The sequence below is a fragment of the Somniosus microcephalus genome, chromosome 8, assembly GCF_052327205.1.
Source record: "Somniosus microcephalus isolate GS21.2 chromosome 8, FLI_Smic_1.0, whole genome shotgun sequence".
Classification (NCBI taxonomy): domain Eukaryota; kingdom Metazoa; phylum Chordata; class Chondrichthyes; order Squaliformes; family Somniosidae; genus Somniosus; species Somniosus microcephalus.
In genome coordinates, this window is record NC_140994.1 from 246,440,878 (window position 1) to 246,465,662 (window position 24,785).

Genomic DNA, 24,785 nt, shown 5'->3' on the forward strand with positions numbered 1-24,785 from the left:
GGAAATCTGCCATTCCAAAACAGGATTGGTGCATTGTTAAATATGTGCCTACTACCCCCTGGGATCCCTCCAACTCTGGCCTCTTGAGCGTCCCTGATTTTCATCGCTCCACCATTGGCGGCCGTGCCTTCAGCTGCCTGGGCCCTAAGCTCTGGAATTCCCTCCCTAAACCTCTCCGCCTCTCTCTCCTCCTTTAAGATGCTCCTTAAAACCTACCTCTTTGACCAAGCTTCTGGTCACCTGTCCTAATGTCTCCTTACGTGGCTTGGTGTCAATTTTCTTTTATAACGGTCCTGTGAAGTGCCTTGGGACATTTTACTACATTAAAGGCGCTATATGAATGCAAGTTGTTGTTATTGTACTGATGCGTTTGCACAAATCAATTTATTCATGGTACGGTGACTCTGAGGCGAGACAGAAGCCAGACCGTGAAGAGATTAATTGGTGCTTATCGACAATTATAGTGGTACAAAATCCTTACACCACGTTCAATCTGAATATCAGAGCTGCTTCAACAAACGTCTTGATACCAGGATCTGCCTGACGACAATCTGTGGTGAATGAAATCTAAAAGCGCTAGCCTGATGAAAGCAGGTTCAGAGGGGGCCCGCAGTACAAGAGCCTCCGTGTAGATTCGCACTGAGAGCTTCAACATAACAACATGCCGGGGATGAGGGAAGGGGTAAACACTCGCTTACTTACCACTGCTGCTTATCCGAGAATATAGTAAATCCCCACCTATACAGGAGAGGAAAGTGGTCCATTAGTGCAGTTCAAAGAATGAAAACATTTAAAGGCTAAAAAAAAAACCCACAATGGCCCCGGATTTTCCGGGGCCCATGTCTGCGTATGCGGCCTTAAGTGCCTCGCAAGTTCTGGGTTTAGGCATGTGCTAAAACCCGGAACTTGCGATCTGTCAAGAATTGACAGATCCTCCGCATCCCTGGGAAAAGAACATTCGCTGGCGGATAGTTGGGCTATTTGCCCAATTTACTGCCCAGCGAATGCCCATGAAACTCTTACATCTGGTAAAAGCCTTCTTTTACCAGCGTAAGGGTGAAAATAAATATTAAAATAACATTTTAAAAATCATTTTAACATTCAAAAACCTGTAAAATAAGTTTGTGTTATTTTTGGCCCCTTGAAAAATGTTTAATTTTTTTTAAATTAATTTTTGTTTTAAATGTTTAATGAAATAGTATTTTAATTAATTTTAAAGATGTAATGATTTTTTTTATTGTGTACATGTGTTTTTTGGGTGATTCCGATTATGTTTATGGGGATTTTGTACGTAAATGGAATCCCCATAAGCATAATGGGAATCCTTTTTCTGATTGGTTGGGCCGGCCCACGTGATCCCAGGGATGCTTGCGAATCGCCTGCGCCGCTGGGACACGTGGGCCTCTACGCATGCGTACGCCGTCAGGCTCAGGAGCGTGAGTCTCCATGGATCCAGGACCATCAGGAAGGTGCGTAGTTTTATTGCGGTTCGGAGGCCCAATATTTTTGCAGAGATGCAGGACTAGGCCTAAGCGTCAGATCCGGACAACAAACAAACTCCTTATAAGATCGAGTCTTCGCCAAAATCGAAAGGAGTGTTTACGTTTCTTGACTGGTCGGCGGGATGAGTTTTACGAGTTCGCGCTCCCGTTGTGGAGCCCTGTTCGACAGGAAGCCCGATCAGACCAATTGGGCACAGAATTCAATGCACCTAATTTGCAGCCAGGCTGATTTTCCGGTTACTGCAAGGAATAATCTGAAAATCGGGATGGCCTCAAGTCAGGCGTGCTGATCTTGGTGCTCGATTGTCGAGTCCGCCCTCCTGTCGAGGGAAGCTCAGTGACAGGAGTGCTGACTTGTAAAATGTACCCCTACGTTGCTTTAATAAAACATGCGCTCTAAAATCTGATCAAGAAGTCTCACTTCCATACATCTGATGTCACAGCAGCACATTTAATAGGGGTTCACCAAGGAGGAAACTGTTAAATAGGAAGCAGCTTACACTCTGAATTTTATTGTATTCCCAACAAATCCCGAGTGTAAGATTTTAATCGCGAACTGTAGGCCCGAGGTATTCTCTTGTAGCATAAATATGGTTAAATGTGGCCCATAGTTTTCAGAAAGGGCTTTTGGTTTCTCTGCATATTGGGATCTGCATAATCCTCATTTCCTCTGTGGCCTGAGCCACCGGACAGCGATCAGGAACCAGAACCCTGGCTCATTCCTCGCCCCTCCCCTCCGCCAGCTCAGGAAACTGAAGCCAGCTTCAGCGCCCACCACAGCCGCTCCCGGCTGAGATAGCTAATCTCAAAATGGAGCAGGGGCCCAAGTCCTTGAGCCTGCCGCCGTGGCTCAAGGGCACACTGAGCTGGTCACGCTGGCTTGCGTTCTTTCATCGTCACTGAGCTGACACGGGTGATTCTTTCATCGTCACTGAGCTGACACGGGTGATTCGGGTTTTCGATTTTCGCCCATTACTTCCCCGGCGAGTGTGAAGGATGGTCTTACTGCACAGTCGGCGCTTTCAGCTTCTTCTTAATGCCCAGATAAACCTTCAGTGAGAGGACAGGCCATTCCCGTTCAGGCTTGGAGCTCTGCAAGACAAGCACATTCACCGTCAGACAATCCCACTCCTCGGCCCCTATCATATTTTTATATATTTTTTATCCACACCTTTGGTTTGTGCCTTTTCCTTTTTTTTCTCTCCCACATGGCAGCTGTCTCTCATTCTGCCAGCGCATTTCACACTTCATCTAGAGCCATCCTTTGTCTCTTTACCTGTCCTATTACCATCTCGTCTCATCTTGAATATCTCTTAATGTCTCTTCACCTCTCAGACCTTCCCTTTTGTTCTTTCATCCCCTCCCCCATTTCCCAGCCCCCAAACTGGCCTTTTAATCTGTTTCATTTCCTGCCTTTTTTTTCTCAGTCCTGACGAAGGGTTTCGACCTGAAACGTTAACTCTATTTCTCTCTCCACGGATGTTGCCTGGCCTGCTGTGTTTTTCCAGCGTTTTCTGTTGTTGTTTCGGAATCCCATTCCTCTTCCGTTTGTGCTCGTTAATCGAGACCACTCGCCTTGCAACGCCCAACTTGTTGGGAATGTTGCGTCAAGCATGTTACGGGATTGTTGCACACCCTGTCGACTGTTATATTGGTAACATGCGCGCTTCGTTTAAATGCATAACCAGAAAGAACAGATTGAAATCAGTTCTACAAATAGCAAAGTAATAGCTCCAACTCCACAACTTTCAGGCTTTATATAGTTTGTGTATTAAAATGTACATATAAAAGGCACACACACACACACACATAAAAGTCAGTTAAGGGGCAACATTATGCAGGAAAGAAACAATGGTTCTACCACTGCAAGTTTCTGCCATTTTGTTATCAAGTCAGAACCTTGGCCCAACAATGTTTGCTTCCTGCCTTCTGTAATTTATAATAATTCATTCCCGGGATAGGGGCGTCGCTAGTAAGGCCAGCATTTATTGCCCACCCCTAGTTGCCCTTGAGAAGGTGGTGGTGGGCCTTCTTCTTGAACCGCGGCAGTCCGTGTGGTGAAGCTAATGTACTAGGGGGTTGACGGACTGATCTTATTGAAGCATATTAGATTCTGAGGGGGCTTGACAGGGTAGATGCTGAGAGGATGTTTCCCCTCGTGGGGGAATCTAGAACGTGGGGGCATAATTTCAGAATAAGGGGTCGCCCATTTAAAACGGAGATGAGGAGGAATTTCTTCTCTCAGAGGGTCGTGAATCTTTGGAATTCTCTTCCCCAGAGAGCTGTGGAGGCGGAGTCATTGAATATATTCAAGGCGGAGATAGACAGATATTTGAGCTACTGGGGAGTCAAGGGTTATGGGGAGCGGGCAGGAAAGTGGAGTTGAGGCCTAGATCAGATCAACCATGATCTTACTGAATGGTGGAGCGGGCTCGAGGGGCCGAATGGCCTACTCCTGCTCCTATTTCTTATGTTCTGATGAACGGCCTTCTCCCATCCCCAACCTTTCTAATGTTCATACTCAACTTGAGTTAAACTAATTAGTGCACTAGTATTTTTCTATTTTTTGCGCACCTGTTGTGTGCCAAGTCATCCCAACAAGAGCTTACTTTTTGTCAGAGTGCGAGCAAAATGCTTTGCTGCTGTGCTTTCCAGGCGTGAAGGCACTTTGGGCAGAGGGAGATTGATCAAGGGTTGCCACTCTGAGATGTTCCCCTCTCTAACCTAGGGCCCGTGTGGCCGTACCCCTGCTCCAGCTGAGAACAGCTAACTCAGCATGGGTCACGGGATCAAAACTGGCGCCTTCTGGGCCTATCTGACTGATGGTGACTATTCCTCTGAGCCATTGGGAGTGGGTCACCAGCGTGTTTTTAATTAAACGTAATCGCCTGAGTAATATTTGTCCACTCTGAAGATATTTATCACCATCACCTCCATTTCCCGTCCTGCCGCCACCCCCCCACCCCCAAATTTTACACACCAGATGACATGAATCAGTCATTCATGAAAGAAAGACTTATGAAATAATACTGAGCAGCCTAAGGGTGGCGCTGTCCAGGGAGAGTATAAATACTCGGGCACGGGCCCAGCTTGCGCAGGACATTCTTAACAGGAACTAGTGAAGGACACAACTAGACCTCCAGGTTGTAAAACAGTTGACTATAGCTTTGTTTAACGCTTAGACCAAGTGCCTAGTAGTTTTCTTACGTCACCAGATATATTCTGGTCAATTGTATTGGGGTAGTGACCCCGTTCAGTGAGTCAATGCCCCTCTACCTCACTGTGCAATATAGTTCCGACACCCAACTGCCTAGGTCAAGGAGACCTGGACCTCCCCAAAGCCTTTCCACCATCTACAAGGCACAAGTCAGGAGTGTGATGGAATACTCTCCACTTGCCTGGATGAGTGCAGCTCCAACAACACTCAAGAAGCTCAACACCATCCAGGACAAAGCAGCCCGCTTGATTGGCACCCCATCCACCATCTTAAACATTCACTCCCTCCACCACCGGCATTCCGTGGCTGCAGTGTGTACCATCTACAAGATGCACTGCAGCAACTCGCCAAGGCTTCTTCGGCAGCACCTCCCAAACCCACAACCTCTACCAGCTAGGACAAGGGCAGCAGGCGCATGGGGACACCACCATCTCCAAGTTCCCCTCCAAGTCACACACCATCCTGACTTGGAAATATATCGTCGCTGGATCAAAATCCTGGAACTCCCTCCCTAACAGCACTGTGGGAGTACCTTCACCACACGGACTGCAGCGGTTCAAGAAGGCGGCTCACCACCACCTTCTGAATGGCAACTAGGGATGGGCAATAAATGTTGGCCTCGCCAGTGATGCCCACATCCCAGGAACAAAGAAAAAAAAGGAGAGAAGTTTCAGGAGAACCCGTTGACAGAGGATTCAGATAACTATTGGGTTTTAGATTTATTTTAAAATCCTGTTGTGTGTCATTCCTCCCTCAGATAAATACAAGGAACAACTGACTAACATAGCCTGGCACAGCTCCCCACACAGGCGCCACTCTGGTAATGAGACCAATGCGTTTGCGTTCTCACGTGTCAGAAATAATGCTTCACAGCTTACCTTCTTATCCTTAAAAAGAAGCAGCTTACGATCTCGTAGAACAAAATATCGCTCCTGGAACCTGTTTCCGGATAGGAGTTTTGGTGGCTCCTCTCGACATTTCAAGACCCCACACTTTGGAGTCTCACTTTTATTTGCTGTCATATATTTTAATAAAATGAAGCAGGGCATGAGTACCTCACATACCAGTTGGGTTCGAGTATTAAGACACAAAAATCCAGCAAGACAGCACTCTGAAGTGGGGTAGCATAACAACAACAACAACTTGTATTTATATAGCGCCTTTAACATAGTAAAACGTCCCAAAAGCTTGGTCAAAATCAGGTAGGTTTTAAGGAGCGTCTTAAAGGAGGAGAGAGAAGTAGCGAGGCAGAGAGGTTTAGGCAGGGAATTCCAGAGCTTAGGGCCTAGGCCACAGAAGGCACGGCCGCCAATGGTGGAGCGATTATAATCAGGGATGCTCAAGAGGGCAGAATTAGAGGAGCGCAGATATCTCGGGGGTTGTGGGGCTGAAGGAGATTACAGAGATAGGAAGAGGTGAGGCCACGGAGGGATTTGAAAACAAGGATGAGAATTTTGAAGTCGTGGCGCTGCTTAACCGGGAGCCAATGTAAGTCAGCGAGCACAGGGGTGATGGGCGAACGGGACTTGCTGCGGGTTAGGACATGGGCAGACGGGTTTTGGATTGACGTCAAGTTTGACGTGTTCATTATCTTTATCTTCCAATGTGAAGGCCAGCTTTTTATGGACATATGTTAAACTTATTTTAACCGTTGTTTTGTATGTTCACCTTACTGGAAAGTAAAGCAGCTTAATGATTCATATCAAGTCCAAGCTCACCTAATGGTAACTCAGTTCTGCTGTCAGAGAGATTTAAGAAATACACGTAAAAGACACAACCATCTGGTCTAGATTAGAAAGGGGATGCTATTGTTATATCCTGGGAGCGAATGATGCCAGTGAACATGAGAAGGTGCCTCTGGCAGTGCTGAATTCATAGCAGTCCCACATTGACTGTAATGGAAGCCACAGATGCTGCAAACACCATGGATTTTAATTTTTAATGTATTCTTAATAATTAGTTCAACAGGATTTAAGAACATAAGGAATAGGAGCAGGAGTCGGCCATTCAGCCCTTCAAGCCTGCTCCGCCATTCAATAAGATCATGGCTGACCTTCTACCTCATCTCCATCTTCCTGCACTATCCCATATCCCTTGATTCCATTAGTACCCAAAAATCTATCGATCTCTGTCTTGAATATACTCAATGACTGAGCCTCCACAGCCCTCTGGGGTAGAGAATTCCAAAGATTCACCACCCTCTGAGTGAAGAAATTTCTCCTCATCTCAGTCCTAAATGGCCGACCCCTTATTCTGAGACTGTGACCCCTGGTTCTAGACTCCCCAGCCAGAGCAAACATCCTCCCTGCATCTACCCTGTCAAGCCCTGTAAGAATTTTGTATGTTTCAATGAGATCACCTCTCATTCTTCTAAACTCTGGGGAATATAGGCCGAGTCTACTCAATCTCTCCTCATAGGACAATCCCCACATCCCAGGAACCAGTCCAGTGAACCTTCGTTGCAGTCCCTCCAAGGCAGGTGTATCCTTCCTTGGATAAGGAGACCAAAACTGTACACAGTACAGATTTACATTTCAAATTGGTGTAAATGGGAATTTTAGCAACAATCTTGACAGTGATGTTGTTTGCCTGATACGAGCTTATCAACGAGATTTGACCAATTCCGCCCACAATCGGGGTGAAATTCAACTTCAGCGGAGGCTCAATCAGGTGGGAGTGGATCGACCGTCCGTTATACACCCCGCCCGAATTTTCCATCCCCGTTTTCTGCCCCTGCTAAAGTTGAACTTCACCCCATCAGTTTTGTTATCACTGATCAGCGCAACTAACTTGATTTAAGCAAATGTGTAGCTTAGGACCAAATGAGACAGCACGGTGCACGGAAATAGGCCAGTTTTTTTAAATTTTAGACTGTTGGCAGGCGACGAGGCTGTGCGCAGAGTAGGCCCCGGGTTTGCTGCTTCTTCCCGCATTTGCCGTGGTTGTAATGAGTCTTTACCCGAGTAAAGGTTTCCTCCTTCTCCTGTGGGGAGTTTCTTCACCACCAGATAGGCTGAGCTGGGCTCCGCCAGCTTACACCATTGGAGAGCTTGTTCCAGAACCTTTTCCTTCGGGTGGAGAGGGCGCTCTGTGGAGATGAGGGAATGTTATTGAACCACGCAATAAGCAGGGAGCTCGGTCAGATCGAGCAAGCCTCTCGTGATCTCACAGCTCACACAATCCAACATTCATAACATCGCAAGACCAGGAGCCCACCATTACGATGTGAAGATCAGCAGTATATGGATATAAGGGAAATGGGATCTTAACTGATGTTTTGTATGTTCACCTTAAGAAAGCCTTTCATGACCTCAGGATATCCCAAAGAGCTTTACAGAAGACTGAACCAGCTCTACCATATAATTGGCAGTTCCACCTTTTTAATCCCTATTCCCTGTTATTTCTCCATATCCCTTAATCCCCTCATTTCCAAAGTGAGTATTTATCTCCTTTTTAAATACAGGAAACTCTTTTTTTATCCGGCACCGACGGGACCGGCGTGGTGCCGGTTGATCAAAAAGTCCGGATTACAGAGGGGTATACTTACCAAGGTACGAGAGCCCCGTACACGGCCACAGATCCAGGAGCCCCGGTTACACGGCCACTAATATGAAGTAAAACTTACCTGAACCTACTCCTGAATTTTGCCGGTTAAGAGAGATTTCCGGATATTTAGGAGCCGGTTAAAAGAGAGTTTCCTGTAACTCAATTAACTTTGCATCTATGACCTTCTGAGACTGCGCATTCCACATTCTCTTTGTGTCAAGATGTTTTTTCCTTGGATTCACTTCATCTTGATTGTATCCCTTATTCTGGATTCCCTACGAGAGGGAAGACTCATTCCCTGTCTACCCTGTCAATTCCCTCCATGGCTCAGGGCCAGCTGTCAATCAACTCTGCAATTGTGCGAGTCAGCATGGGCAAGCAAAGCAATAACAGAGCACTAGATGGAGCTGGAGTGTCTGTTGTGAGAGTGGTTTAGGGACTCGGGACAAAATACAAGGCACCAAAAGCAAATATATCATTGAGTTTGCAGGAGTCATCAGCCTTGATTGGTTAATTAAATAATTAATAAGTAAACTTGATTAATAATATGCTTAGTGTCAATTAAACAGCCAATGGGAGTTATCCAGCTAACCCTGATGTTAGTCAGTATATAAGTGAATAGTGAGGTGCTTAGCTGAGGGGAGGTATTGTGTGGCAACGTCAAAAGTGGGATGTGGAGTCGAACCTTGTTGAAAGAACGTTTTTCCACACCCTCAGGATATTTCAAAGAGCGTTACAGCCACTGAGGTACTTTTGGAGTGTAGTCACTGTTGTAATGTAGAAAATGTGGCAGCCAATTTGTGCACAGCAAGCTCCCACAAACAGTAATGTGATAATGACCAGATTATCTGTTTTTGGTATAACAACAGAAAATGCTGGAAACACTCAGCAGGTCAGGCAGCATGGTTTTTCTCTCTCCACAGATGCTGTTGTTATTTCAGATTTCCAGTATCCGCAGGATTTTGCTATTGAATCCATTTTAGGTGTTGGGTGAAGGATAAATATTGGCCAGGATACTGGGGAGAAGTCCCCAACTCTTTGAGATTGTAACATTGAATCCCTTATGTCCACCTGAGAGGACAGATGAGGTCTCGGTTCAACATCTCATCTGAAGGATGACACCTCTGACTGTACGCCCCCCCCCCACTTCAGTGTACCACTGGAGTGTCGGCCTAGATTCTGCCTGCAAGTCTCTGAAGCCCTGCCTCAAGAGCACTGTTTATTGAGCCAGTATAGCATTTCTCAGTTATTCTATGGGCTCATACCCACCTGGAAGTGGGTTGAGACTACCTGACCTTGTGTGAAATAAGGTCCTAACTGATATTCTACAGAGCTTGATTTCATGAGTTGGGGCTGAATCTGAACCTAACTCCCCAGAGTTGAAAGGACGGTATGCTAACCCACTGCATCTACTAGCGTCCTTAACATCTGCAACTCTTAAACAGTCTGGGTAAATCTCTCATATACTGAAGAACAAGTTGCACCAGTGGGATCACAGGCAATGTTCCCTTTAAGCTGCGTGGCCGCACAGCGCTCCAAGGGTCCCGCGCAGCTGAGACCTGTCCTCACTTTAAATATATCCCCACATTGTCCAGCAAGGAGCGGGTAAATTAGCAAGCTGGAATGAGAGCCCTTCTATCCAGGAGGTGGCCGAAGGCCCAATAATAACAGCAGCCCGACTGCCACTGGTTGACATTAACAAACCCTGTACAGATTTGAGATCAAACAAGGGACCTTCCAGATCTAATTGGTTCAGCAGCATAAACTATGATGCATTTAACCATTGGACCAGCAGGGGGAGCCGGAGATTTTTGTGTCCTGTTGCAATAATGGCCCAGTAATTCGGGTCTCTGCGGGTGAGTACGCACGGGGTACTCACCCGTAGGCCCGATGGAAGTGCCGGTTTCCTGCATGCACTGCGCATGCGCGGGAAACCGGCACTTCCGTTCCTCTGAACGAAGAGGTTCAGAGGTCGAACGCGTGCGCGGGGGAGGCTGCGCGTGCGCATCGAACTTACATTTTTTTTACAGGTTTCTCTGGAAATGTAAGCCTGCAGAAGTTAGAAATGTAAAAAGCAGGCGTAAGGCCTGCTTTTTACAAGGTAAGTGGTGAATTAATGAAAATTAAAACATTTTTTCCCACAGATTTATTATTTTTAACCACTTTAAAGCAAGGTAAGTTTATTTTTAGCCCCGTTAGAATATAAAATTATTTTTTTCAAAAATTTAAATTATTGTTTAAAATAGTTATTTCATGTAATTTATAGTTTATTTAAAAAATGTGATGTATTTTAAAAATTTATTTGTAGGTTTAGTGCTATTTTGGGGTCGTAGTATTTATAAGTCTTGACAGCACTTCCTGTCAGACTTATGAATGGAGCATTCCCTACTCCGATTGGCTCTCCATGGCTCATGTGATCCCAGGGGATGCATCGAACTAACTGCGCCCCTGGGATACGCAAGCACTGCGCGCCGGCAGCTGGACCAGGCCCCAGATCGGAATTCCACGGGGCCCTACAGCTCAATGGCCGGCGCGCAAGGTAAGTGCAGATCGGGGGCTTGCACCCGCGGGAAGCCCCCGACCCGAATTTCTGGGCCATAGTATTTAAATATGGTAACCAATCCAATAAATCGGCACACTTTCATGCCTGCTGCAGTTCTGAAATATACACCCAGTGTAAAGGTTTTGCCACTCACCCAATTCACCATTTTCAATGGCTTCGAAGGTGACCCAGACTTCCTTTTCTCCAGCTAACATGTTCCTCATATCTAGCACCTGATTTGTCAGTTCCTCTGATGTCATTGTAGGCGATACCTGTAAGTGCAGGTGTGTGATCAGAAATGACATCCCGGTGTGACCAAACCACTCTGTGACAGTGATGCTAAAGACACGCATTTTACTCTAACTTAGGACTTCCAGAAACAGGAGAAGACTCCATGCACACACCTATTCCACACCAATGTATCTCATTTAGATTGTCTGCTTTGATGATGCTCTCTGGTCATTTATCCTTTGGGTGAAAAACTATTCCACCAGATTTTCCCTTACTCCTCCTCAGTAATCACTCGTGTTCCTTGGTATTTGAACCCTAATGAATAGTGAATGGGGGCCAAACTTGTTCTGTTTTAGCTTTACTGCTTTTATCTATTTGTTTAACAAACTATATGGTATAACTGGGAAGCAGAAAGCGGCACTAAAGACAAGTTAATCACAAGTGGCAATGCCCTTTTGGCTGCACCCAGAATCTTGTGCTGAAAACCCGACTAGTTGCTCTTAGGAACTGATGGTTATCTCTCGCACATTTTGAACTCACCTTCAGTGTAATGCAACAGTCTGTTACCTTTGTCTCAACATATACCTCCATAATCAGATCCCCAGCCTGGGAAAGCTGTAAGCCAAACAAACGCTGTTAGGAAAAATATACTCTCTGTGACTCACACGCGATGGCAACGCATCAATCTGGGAGGTCATCGTATCCAGACTTTCAATTCCCAATGAGTGTGTAACTATGGTAACCAAGGAAGCACAGGCCTGAAATCAGGGTAACTGCGGCCTGCTTGTAACATGCAATGATTCTATCACAGCCTAATTAAGCCATTCCTTCTGTAAATAAAACTACATTATCACAAAAACTTTATCAATTTATTCAGAGGATGTGTATTATTTTGGTTTTCTCCCCCTCTATTGAAATCCTTGTGCAGCATGACATCACACAAATAGGTGACCACTCCCCAGGCTATGTGATGGTCACAACATAACCCAGCTCCACCTTTAGTTCTTCTTCATCTGCCGACACTTGTGCCCTCCCTACAAGCTCTCACCTCAAGTAGAACTCCCACATCTCCTCCGAGCAGCTTGTATGCCCAAAACTTTTTGCCCCCTTTAACAAATCTTAACTCTTTTTATGAAGTCTATGTCTATCCAAGACTTGCATCGTGCTCTTTTATCTGGACAGATGCTTCGAGCACCTCTCTCCCACTCCTGAGCAAAGTAGCAAAAAATGTTCAGTCATAAGCTAGGCGGTCTCTGGGCTCTAGCGCTGAACCTTTTGCAAACCCCATCGCAACCTTCCTTGACAGTTATTATATCAATAGTCGGTGCTTCACTGAGCATTCTTCTCTTGTTCCTCCTAAGCTCTAAATAAACCACTTCATTCTTCCTCTTTCCTACACCCTTACTGTTTTGAAATTGGGACTTGTCATCCAAGGGGTAATATTGACTCTGGGAGATTCAGCCGTCTGTTGTACATCTCTTCCGGAATCGCTATGGAATCTTTTACATCCACCCGAACGGGCAGACGGGGCCCTTGATTTAACATCTTTTCTGAAAGACGACATCTTTGACAACAAAACGTTCGCTCAGAACGGCAATGAAGTGCCATCTTAAAGAAAAAATCAGCCAGGATTCCAGCTCCTGATTATTGTGCAGTGACTTCAGCAGGAAAGTGTGACCATGTGGATCTTGAATGAGGACGAGTTTGGGTTTGACTGTGATGCCCCCCCCCCACCCCCCACATGGGCTAAGATCAAGTAGGGCCTGAGCCAAGAACTGTTTTAGTAGAGTGGACCCCAGGTCACCACGATGCAATGCCTGGGTAGAAGTCTTTGACCAAGCTTTTGGACATCTGTCTTATTACAGGAAACTCTTTTGTATCCTGCACCGACAGGACCGGGATGGTGCCAGTTGATTAAAAATTCCGGATAACGAAGAAGGGACATGGAGTGACAATGGCGCAAGGTACGAGAGCCCCATTCCACAGCCACAGGTGCTGGAGCCCCGTTCCACAGACACAGGTACAGGGGACCAGGTTACACAACCAGAGGTGCAGGAGCCATGATTACATGGCAAAAGGTACAAGAACCCCGGTTACACAGCCACAAATATACAGTATACGGAAGCCTCAAAATCTACTCCAGAATTTTGCCGGTTATTAGAAAATTCCGGATAATTAGGTGCCATTTAAACGAGAGTTTCCTGTATCTCCTTGTTTGGCTCGGTGTCAAATTTTGTCTGATACGCTCTTGTGAAGCACCTTGGGACGTTTTACTACGTTAAAGGCACTATATAAATGCTTGCTGTCGTCGTCGTCTTGTTCAGTTCTTATCCAAGCTTAGCTGGAGCTTGCTGTACGTTCTTAAATCTGGGTTACAAACACCCTCATTGCTCCCTGAAGCTGTGAGCCTGGGGTCTCTCATCCTCAAAGCTGATGATGCTGACCACTCATCACTCTGTAAAACAGATTTGATTTACCACCCACCTGCACGTCTTTCCATGTAGTGATTAAACTGTTCTCCAAATCCATCTGTGTCACGTGTTCATCGTCAATCTGTCGCATACAACACAGAATAGAGAGTCACACAGGGCCCTAAGGAATTTACCATCTGTGCCTCCTATTAAAAGACCAGCTTTCTAAACCTGGGAGTAGGTGAAAGGGGCATCTGAAGGCATTATCACAAGGGCGCAAGAGAGTGCTGGGGGAGGGGGAAGGGGAGCTACATTTACTAAAATGGCCTTTAAAACCTGGCGAGCAGAGGTGGATTCTGGGTCAGGCAGGGCCTGAGCAGGCCCCGAGCCTGCATGCAATGAAGTGGAAGATCCGCTGGCCTTAATTTTTTTAATTAATAATCAATTTTCACAAACCTTTTTGGAGTATCTTTTGTTGAAAGAGCGTGGTGAAAAAAAGATTACTTTGTTCAGCTGTAGAATCACACTAAACATTAGGACACAGATTTAAGGTGATTGGCAAAAGAACCAGAGATGACATGAAGAAACATTTTTTTTTTTTTTTACACAGTGAGTTGTTGTGATCTGGAATGCGCTGCCTGAAAGGGCGGTGGAAGCAGATTCAATGGCCCAGAAATTCGGGTCCCCATGGGTGAGTACGCGCTGTGTACTCAGCCGTAGGGCCAACGGAAGTGCCGGTCTCACGCATGCACTGCGCATGCGCTGGAGACCAGAACTTCCGTCCTCTTGAAGAAAGGGGTTCGAAGGTCAACCGCATGCGCCAGAGAGGCAGCGCATACGCATCGAACTTCCGTTTTTTTCTCCGTTTTTTCAGTGCGGTAAGTCCCTAGCAGCTGTGCGTGGAAAACCAGTCGCAAGGCCTGCTGTTAACAAGGTAAGAGGTGAAGTAAGTAAAATTAAAACATTTTTTCCACAGGTTTATCATTTTAAAATACTTTAAAGAAAGGTAAGTTTATTTTTAGCCCCGTTAAAAACTTTAATTATTTTTTTCAAAAATTTAAATTTTTGTTTAAAATAGTTAATTTATGTAATTTAGTTATTTTAAAAATGTGATGTTTTTTTAAAAATGTATTTGAAGTTTTACTTATGTTTTGGGGCCGATCGCTATTCATAGATTTGACAGGTCTTCCTGTCAAATCTATGAATCGAGATTCCCTGCTCCGATTGGCTCCCCATGGCCCACGTGATCCCAGGGACGCTGCGAACTAACTGCACCCCTGGGATACGCGTGCCCTGCACACCGGCAGCTGGAGCAGGCCCAGGATCGGAATTCAGCGCGGGCCCAGAGCATAATGGCAGGCGCGCTTCTTAAGTGCAGGTCGGAGGCTTGAGCCCACAGGAAGCCTCAGTTCGGAATTTCTGGCCCAATATTAACATTCAATAGAGAATTAGATAAATACTTGAAGGGAAAACATTTACAGGGCTATGAGGAAAGAGCAGGGGAGTGGGATTAATTTGATAGCTCTAACAAAGAGCCGGCACAGGCACGATGGGCTGAATGGCCTCGTTCGGTGTTGTATCATTCTATGAACGCGCTGTTCTCGAGGGTCGACGTGGGTTCAGGTCCTGTTCAATTTGATTTCTGATCGTGCTCCATTTCATATTGAATGGAGGTGGCGGGCAGATGGGAAACTTAGAGGGGAGGCACAGGCCCCTCGTTGGCCTCTAGTATCTTCAGGCAGCTGGCTAACAAAGGTATTGAGGGCAGTAGGCCGGTTGTCTGCCCTCTCAGTCCAGAGGTGGCCGGAAGGCAGATGAAGAAGAAAGCGACTAAGTTACATGGGGAACTTGAGTAAAATGAGGCCATTTAATTAAAAAAAAGAAATTTGTACTTATAAACTTATGGTGAGTCTGTAAAGCGTTCGGTGAAAATAACCAAGATTGAGGTGACTGTGGATTAAAAGGAAAAAAAAAATACCCACAGGTACCGAAAAACTGGAACAAAAACACAGCAGGTGGTCAGTATCTGAAAAAAAGACAGGTTAACATTTTGGATGAAGGTCCTTCATCAGAACAAGGAACTGGAGGAAAATAAAGCTGCTTTAAAGGGCTGAGCAACAGCGGGGGAGGCACGACAAGGAAAACAACTGGTTAAAAATAGGGTCAGGAATGCTGTTTCGATCCATGGAGAGGCAGTTAACGGGTTAAATGGGCAGCAAGTAGGTTTTGAACAACAGCTGCAGAAGAAGAGCAGATCAACGGATGCTAGACAGAGATGATCTCAGTGAGACAATGAAAAGGTAATAAATGAGAAAAAGACCATAAAATAGATTAGTAAGTGAAAAGGCACGGGAGAGACACTGACCATAAAAACCCGATTCAGCCGGGAAAAGCTAACCTCATTTCCCAGGTGCATGCACGCAGGTCAGGCTGTTATGGCCGTTGAGTAATGAATAATTTTATTTAGTTCCTTAACACACACAACAAAGACAACTGGGGGGGGAATCAAACCTATCAGTGGCCAACCCATCCACTAGGTGGTGCACTTCACGTTCTGGTAATGCTCACTCCTGGGTGGCAAAAGACTTGACCGATTTCAACAATAATTGTTGGAGATTCCTCCCTGACCTCATAAGACAAGCAAGCAAGCAAATTGCAAGAGGTTGTGGAACATAACACATGCCAATTTAAAATCATCCAATGACAATGTCCTCCTCACTCCAGTCTCTTCTTAACACAACAATATTTTTAGCAGAAAAAGAAAATACTGCAGATGCTGGAAATCTGAAATAAAAACAGAAAATGCTGGAGATACTCAGCAGGTCAGGCAGCATCTGTGAAGAGAGAAACAAGAGTTAATGTTTCAGGTCGATGACCTTTCGGCAGAACGGGAAAAAAGCAGCAGTATTTTTAGCATTTCTTTTCTCTCGCCCTTTATGGCAGCACAGAGGATACAGAGACAGAGCATGAATCTGAACTCTCTGGGGTTTCCAGCCAGTTGAGACTCTTCCCTGAGCTAGAGAGGGAAAACTGGGAGAGTCAAAGTTGCTCCTCGTCATCAGGAGATGAGTTTGGCTGGAAAGTGTCTGTGCTGTCGCTGGGTGAAGGGTAGGGTTTGCCTCTGACGTAATGCCATCTGCTGATGCTCATTATCCAGGCTCATGCAAGAATGGTCACTTAGACACGCTGTTGACCATCAGCGGTTACGCGTAGAACAAAACCCCAACAAAATAATTTCTTACAAAAGCAGGGGAGGAGATTAGAAGGGCTGGACAAAAAGCCTCTCAGATACAATGGGATGGACATGACTCTCTTCAATATAGGTGCTGCTTTTTGGCTTTCTGAGCCAACAGAAAAATTCTCAATCTGAGGTCCAACAGAACCATGGAAATAAGGTTGAGCTGCAGTGTCGAGCACATCCTTATGAATTTCATCAAAAGCGATGCAACACGTTCAACATCCCACATATAACTAGCTAATGTCACAGGCCAGGCATTCCCAATTCCCTTCCCTCTCAGTTGCCTAAGAGTTCCAGGTCTCCTGGAATTTCTGGGCATGCCCTATTATTATACAATGCCATATATCTTTTAATGTTAGCACCCGGATCCCAAATGGTTCAACAGACTCGGCATTAAGGGGGAAAATACATGTTCCCCCCACCATGTTCCCGTGGAGTTGTATTCATGGCATAATCCAGTGGTAGTTACTTACATCAAACACCGTCACATAGTTATCAATAAGGTCTTCAAGCACCCTCACTTCCTGCTCCCCCTTCCCATCCGTCTGAAACAAGCTGGGAGCGAAAAGCAGCGACAGGTTCTTGGTGCACATCTGGTTCAGGTCTGCACATTTCTGAACCCTGTTCACACGGAGAGATGGAAGTTAAAACGCTGCTCGGATACAATGGGATGAATGTGCCTCTCCTACTTTAATCGAGGTGCTGCTTTTTAGGTTTCTGGGCCAAGAGAAAAATTCTCAACCCGAGGTCCAAACAGGGCTATAGAAATAAGGTTGAACATTGCAGAGTTGCAGTGTCTGATTTCTACAAAAGGTTGCTGCAGCATTTTCAGATCTTTCTTGCACTCTCTAGTTGATGAACATGACTATGACAATACTGTATTACAGCGCAGATTGAACTTAACCACTGGATTGGTCCGTTACCAAAAGGTTGTTAGCCTGTTGTATGCATAATGAATACAAGCTCTATTTGTTTCTCTAAATCCCACCCAGATCTCTGCTCTGAAACCTTCTCTTAAAAGACCCAAATCATTGACATTCACTACTGGATGTACTATGGTGGCAACACAATCCAATTTTAATATGCTGGCAACACTCAGCAGGTCAGGCAGCATTTGTGGAGGGAGAAACAGTTAACGTTTCAGGTTTTGACAGAACTGCATCCATAATATTTTGCTTTTGTTCAATATATTATGTCTTGCTTTTATATAAAATAATTCATAAAAGTAAGAAATTTATAGAGCCAGATGGAATTATATTGAGCTAATTGGAAGTCTGACCACAACCTCACAGAGGATGGCAGATGCAGTATAATGTGGGTAAATGCGAGCTTATCCACTTTGGTGGCTAAAACAGGAAGGCAGATTATTATCTGAACGGCAATAGATTGGGAGAAGGGGAAGTGCAACGAGACCTGGGTGTCCTTGTGCACCAGTCACTGAAGGTAAGCATGCAGGTGCAGCAGGCAGCTAAGAAGGCAAATGGTATGTTGGCCTTCGTAGCAAGAGGGTTCGAGTACAGGAACAAGGATGTCTTGCTGCAGTTGTACAGGGCCTTGGTGAGACCACACCTTGAGTATTGTGTGCAGTTTTGGTCGCCTTATCTGAGGAAGGATGTTCTTGCCATGGAGGGAGTGCAGCGAAAATTCACCAGACCGATACCTGGGATGGCAAGAATGACGTATGAGGAGAGATTGGGTCGATTAGGCTTATACTCGCTGGAGTTTAGAAGAATGAAAGGGGATCTCATTGAAACTTATAAAATTCTAACAGGACTAGACAGACTAGATGCAGGAAGGATGTCCCCGATGGCGGGGGAGTCCAGAACCAGGGGTCACAGTCTAAGGATAAGGGGTAAGCCATTTAGGACAGAGATGAGGAGGAATTTCTTCACCCAGAGAGTGGTGAACCTGTGGAATTCTCTACCACAGAAGGCAGTTGAGGCCAATTCATTAAATATATTCAAGAAGGAGTTAGATATATTTCTTAAGGCTAAAGGGATCAAGGGATATGGGGAGAAGGCAGGGACAAGGTACTGAATTTGGATGATCAGCCATGATCTCATTGAATGGCGGAGCAGGCTCGAGGGGCCGAATGGCCTACTCCTGCGCCTATCTTCTATGTTTCTATGTTTTTGGGTTAACATTTAAGTCCTAGGACAGTACAGTAAAGTACAGTACAGCGAAAACCTTACTTCAGGAAGCCATTCTGGCGGTCACTGTACGAAGTTCGGGCAGCAGCTGCAATACCTTGCATAGTGTGAATGTTGGTGATAACATTTTCTTGGAAGGCTCTTTCCAAGATGACAGCATGCCTTTAATAGTAACTATTTACCTGTCCCTGGGATACACAACCGATAAATTAAAGGAGACCAACCTGTATAGGTGGCCAATCAGAGCAGCAAGGGTCATTCTGTTGACTCGAGGGAGTACGTGAATGATTTCTTTGTATTGCTTCAGTCTCTGGGGTTTGTGAGGAATCTCTGAAAGAAAGGGAGGCAAACCGAGTCACAACATTTTGACTTTCTCCTTGAGCTGGTGCACAGGCTCAGTAAAACTATTAGGCCTAGAAATTCAGTATAGCCACGTTCGGGGTGCTACAGTCGGGCGGCCGCTAAAGTTCGCGCCACCTTCGCCGATATTCAGTCGCATCGCCCCAAGAGGTTGCTGCTGCGCTAAAACAGGCGATGCACGACTATCATTAGGCGCTAAGCCGGCGGTCCGGGGCGATACCCCCGAGGGCGGGCGCAGCGCAGGTGCGGCGAGTTGCTGATTGACAGCAGACACTCTGGCGCCGGTCAGCTCTTAAAGGGGGAGGGTGGATTTGTCTGGCTGCCATGCCCTGCGCACTGCAGCCCTGAAGCAAGGCCTGACCAATGCTGGTTCATCAGTTCTACGCCCTGGACCATGGTGAAGCCCGCTATTCTTCCAAATCCCATTGTACGCTCTTGCTGCTTGTCCAGGGTCATGGGGAAGGAGATGTACTGACGTCTCCTTCTGAAAAGGGCATTGTTCACCTGTCGGATGCAGCAATGTACCGCGAACTGGGAGATGTTGGCAATGTCCCCAGTAGCGGATTGGAAGGTGCCGGTGGCATAGAAGTTGAGAGCCACCGTCACCTTCACTGCCACCGACAGAGACGTCCTGCTCCTCAGCTGTGGCTGCAGATCTCTGCGAAGCAGGTGGCAGATCTCAGTGACCACCTCCCTTCTGAATCGCAGCCTCCGAACACACAGCTCTTCAGATATGAGAACTGCTGGCGGTATACCCTGGGTGGGTAAGGCCTCCTGTGCCGACACCTGTTGGCCCTTCTCCGTCTGGCCATGACTGGCACTCTCTCATGGCGTCTCTGATCCCTTTGAATGCAATGCAGAAAGCCAGCGATTCCACCCATTGTAGCCCCCATTACAGTATATGTGGCGACGCAAGGCTATGGCACTGAAAGTGAAATCCAAGTGCAAAGCTCTGGCCTGAAGCCAGAAGTACCTGTGCGAGCGCTGAGTCAAAGCAGAAAGCTCTCTGCCTTTGTCTCTCACACAGGATTGGCACAAAATGGCTGTCACTTATAATGCAGGAGGAGTCCCCTTTAAATAGCACCCCCCGCACCCCGCAGCGACTGGGAACCGTTCCCCTCTACCAGTCGCTGGGGGCGCCAGGCGCAAAGAAGGGCGGCGCCACTGAAGTTCCGGTTTGGGGCGCACAAAGGGCGTTGCACGATAAAATGATGTCAGGATCTGCGCGCGCAGCCGACGCTAAACCTCTAGTGAAGTTGGGGAGAGGCGCAGATCGCGCTGCGCCCGGCCGCTAGCCGCCTAGCGCCCAACATCTCCTCCTCCTAAGGCGCTACCGGCTGGCGCAAGCAACTGAATTTCTAGGCCTTAGTCTGCATGTGTTTGGCATTCGATATTCATCCTTTTGTCTATTGGAGACAACTGCTGACAACATTGCAGGTATGATATATTTTTTAAAAAGCACTGTATGATATTTCCTCAGTATGAAATTTAAAATGTATAAATTAAAGAAATATATAAGAATATAAGAAAAGAAAAAGTATACAGTGGGAAAAGACTAGTTAGTCCATCACGTCAACTTCAATCAGAGTCCATGTCTGAATGAGTCTATCCTGGGCTTCCCTCCCTCATCCTTCATCCTCTACTTTAAGGAGCACTAAATTCCTTCCCCTACTTCTCTTGAAGCAAATCAAATATTTTGTTTGGAACAGGAGAGCTGGGAGAACGGGTGAGATTAAGCTTTATTCGGCTTTAAGCGGATGTGGGGCTGGAATACTTAGGTAAGCAGAGCAGTCTCTTATACATAAAGCGATACTGACTTGTAAAGTGGAAGCAGGCCCATCTCGAGGGTAAAATTTCTGCAACTTATTATTTGTGATAAGACAAACAGTAGGAAGTATGTTTTCCCTCCTGCATAGCAAATACCCTGAGAACGAGAGTCTGTTCAGCTTTGTATTTTATGTAAAATAAACGAGGTTTACAACTAGCCTCGTCTGAGTGCGGTATCTATCAGTTTGCTTTCTGGAAAATAAGAGAAATACACAAGGTGTAAACAAGGTCACAGTGTCCAGTACACACAACACATGGTCTTATCGTTATGGCCACTGGGTCGCGCTATCTTGTAAGCAGAGATTGAGCAGTAAAGGTAGACTACTGATTGCAGTGAACACAGTGTCCACTTCGAGTGACCAGTGTCACTGAGCCTGACAATATCTAGCACAGACCTGAGATTTAACAATATAGAACTTTTGTCCCATAAAAATAAAGGAAACTTCTCAAGGATGATTCATTGAAGAAAAAGAAATAAGATGTAGAGCTTACTATATCGGTGGTAATGGATGCAGTGGATTGCAAACTGGGTGTCCCATGATGTAATGCAAGCACACTGGATTAACTTGCATATAAGGGTAAATTCAGTAATTCCCAGAAGGGAGCCTCGCTCAATGGGCTGGAGGTAGATAACGAATACAATACTATAGCACTGATTCTCCAACTCATGTCCTTGTCAAGCGAGATTCCCTGTTGGGAACGCAGGATTGGTGAACTAACCCTATAGTCCCAATTTTCTAAATCTGAAATTTGGGAGGGGGTTGGTGTGAATGAGTTTGTTTGTAATTTTGCTTGGACTCAAATTTGGGGGTGAAGTCTATTTGCATTTCCATATAATAAATGTGTTGGAGCTCATTCACAAAATGTGCAAGCGTGAGAGGCAGAATACAGGTGGCAGAATGCCACTGCAAGCAGACAGCTAGCAGCACTTGGGAATGCACAGTAGTAACTACTACTGTTGACTACCAGCTCCCATCAAACAGGCTGATCAATTAACAGCAAAGGAGTGTACTTAGCGATCGAATCTGAATCACCTTTCCCAGCGACACTGCATCAAGTGGCAGCTTACCTGCAGCTTCTTTCCACTGCGGGTGGAGTTCCATCATAAAGACTGGGTCGTCGACCTCTCTAAAAAACCTCTTGAGGACGTCGGTGACGTCCTCGATAAAGTGCTCCCCCGTCCGCAGCTTCACGTTCCTGGCGTCTTTTCGAAACTCGTCCATCAGGAGTTTGATGCGCGACTTGGCTCCGTTTTTCCTGTAAATCCCCTCGTGGCGCAGTCCTATGAGAAATGGCAGTATTATACTGTGCTTGACTGAACAGTGAAGGCCTGGGCTTGGGCCTAGTCCATATCTATAATTGTGGAAGTTCATTCACTGCAGTCAATGTGCAAGCAGATAAAGCAGAATCATTGACTCTGTGGCACTTGCACCATTTCATGGAGCGAGGCAGCGGCGGTGAATTTAAGCGGTGGCGAGGCTCGAGAGGTTTACCAATCTTCGAGCTCAGAGGGAGGGAAGTAAAAAGTAATCAAAGTGTGACATCACCAGGAAACAGGTACTGTAAGTGGTTGGTTGGTGAGTATTTCTCTCTTTTTCCAAACTTAAACTCTGTGGTTTATAGTTTCTAAGCTCTCTGTGGTGTAACGGGGACTGTTGGTAAACCAGGGCCCTTAGTATATCATTTAACTGTAGTGTAATTGGTGGGATTGATTTGATTTAATTTAATTGCAGTTAATTAAAGGGTAACTCATGGCAGGAGAGCTCAGCCCCGTGATATGCTCCTCGTGCGCTTTGTGGGAACTCAGGGACACTTCCTGTGTCCCTGACGACCATGTGTGCAGGAAGTGTATCCAGCTGCAGCTACTGGCAGACCACATTGTGGCGCTGGAGCTGCGATTGGATACATACTGGACCATTCGCGATGCTGAGGAAGTCGTGGATATCACGTTTAAGCAGTTGGTCACACCGCAGGCAAAGTTTGCACAGGCAGAAGGGGAATGGGTGACCAATAGGCAGCGTAGTAGGTGCAGGCAGGTAGTGCAGGAATCCCCTGTGGACATCCCCCTCTCAAACAGATATACTACTTTGAAAACTGTTGAGGGGGATGAATACTATTGAGGGGGATGGCTTATCAGAGGAAGGCAGCAGCAGCCAACTTCCTGGCACCAGGGGTGGTTCTGCAGCACAGGACGGGAGGAAAAAGAGGGGTAGAGCTATAGTAATAGGGGATTCTATTGTAAGGGGAATAGATAGGCGTTTCTGCGGCTGCAAACAAGACTCCAGGATGGTTGCCTCCCTGGTGCAAGGATCAAGGATGTCTCAGAGCGGCTGCAGAACATTTTGGAAGGGGAGGGTGAACAGGCAGTTGTCATGGTGCATAAAGGTACCAATGATATAGGTCAAAAACTGGATGAGATCCTAAAAGCTGAATATAGGGAGTTAGGAGGTAAATTAAAAAATAGGACCTCAAAGGTAGTAATCCCAGGATTGCTACCAGTGCCATGTGCCAGTCAGAGTAGGAACAGAAGGATATTTCAGATGAATACGTGACTAGAGGAATGGTGCAAGGGGGAGGGATTCAAATTCCAGGGACATTGGAACCGGTTCTGGGGGAGGTGGGACCAGTATAAACCAGACGGTTTGTACCTGGGTAGGGCCGGGACCGATGTCGTAGGGGGAGTGTTTGCTAGTGTTCTGGGGGAGGGTTTAAACTAAAATAGCAGGGGGTTGGGAACCTGAGCAGGGAGACAGAGGGAAGGGAAACAAGGATAAAAGCAAAAGATAGGAAGGAGGAAAACAAAAGTGGCAGTCAGAGAAATCAACGGTTTAAATCAAACACGGCCACAGTAAATAATAATTCTAATAGGTCTAAGAGCGTTAAAAAAACAAGCCTTGTGTCTTCATGCGAGGAGCATTCGTAATAAGGTGGATGAATTAGCTGCGCAAATAGAGGTAAACAACTATGATTTGATTGGGGTTACGGAAACATGGCTCCAAGGTGGCCAAGGCTGGGAACTCAACATCCTGGGGTATTCAATACTCAGGAAAGATAGGCAAAAAGGAAAGGGAGGTGGGGTAGCATTGCTGGTTAAAGAGGGGATTAACACAATTGTAAGGAAGGATATTAGCTCTGATGATGTGGAATCTGTATGGGTAGAACTGAGAAATACCAAGGGGCAAAAAACGTTAGTGGGAGTGGTATATAGACATCCAAACAGTAATGCGGAGGTTGGGGATGGCATTAAAAGGGAAATTAGAGAAGCATGCAATAAGGGCACAGCAGTCATCATGGGTGACTTTAATCTACATATAGGTTGGGCTAACCAAATTAGTAACAATACTGTGGAGGAGGATGGTTTCCTGGACCAATATGTCGAGGAACCAACTAGAGATCAGGCCATCTTAGACTGGGTATTATGTAATGAGAAAGGATTAATTAGCAATCTTGTTGTACGAGGCCCCTTGTGTCGGAGCGATAATAATATGATAGAATTCTTCATTAAGATGGAGAGTGAAGCAGTTGACTAGGAGACTAGGGTCCTGAATTTAAATAAAGGAAACTACGATGGTCTGAGGCGCGAGTTGGGTAGGATTGATTGGGGAATGTCACTCAAAGGGTTGACGGTGGATAGGCAATGGCAAACATTCAAAGACCGCATGGATGAACTACAGAATTTGTTCATTCCAGTTTAGCATAAAAATAAAACAAAAAAGGGGACTCAACCGTGGCTAACAAGGGAAATTAGGGATAGCATAAGA

At 46.0% G+C, this 24,785-nt stretch overlaps 1 protein-coding gene across 4 annotated transcripts in view; it reads right to left on the minus strand.

Annotated features, from left to right (window-relative positions):
* arap3 (ArfGAP with RhoGAP domain, ankyrin repeat and PH domain 3) overlaps positions 1-24,785 on the minus strand; it is a 312,909-nt gene that overhangs the window by 24,869 nt on the left and 263,255 nt on the right. For 3 of the 4 annotated variants that reach the window (XM_085995933.1, XM_085995932.1, XM_085995935.1), the window contains exons 18-27: positions 22,094-22,306; positions 19,062-19,167; positions 17,161-17,308; positions 13,523-13,591; positions 11,579-11,653; positions 10,962-11,079; positions 7,679-7,807; positions 5,598-5,734; positions 2,509-2,594; positions 703-738 (exon numbers count right to left, since the gene is read on the minus strand). In XM_085995933.1, coding sequence (XP_085852059.1) covers positions 703-738; positions 2,509-2,594; positions 5,598-5,734; positions 7,679-7,807; positions 10,962-11,079; positions 11,579-11,653; positions 13,523-13,591; positions 17,161-17,308; positions 19,062-19,167; positions 22,094-22,306 — 1,117 coding nt within the window. The remainder of the gene's footprint in view (positions 1-702; positions 739-2,508; positions 2,595-5,597; positions 5,735-7,678; positions 7,808-10,961; positions 11,080-11,578; positions 11,654-13,522; positions 13,592-17,160; positions 17,309-19,061; positions 19,168-22,093; positions 22,307-24,785) is intronic. The other variant, XM_085995934.1, reaches the window with a different exon arrangement.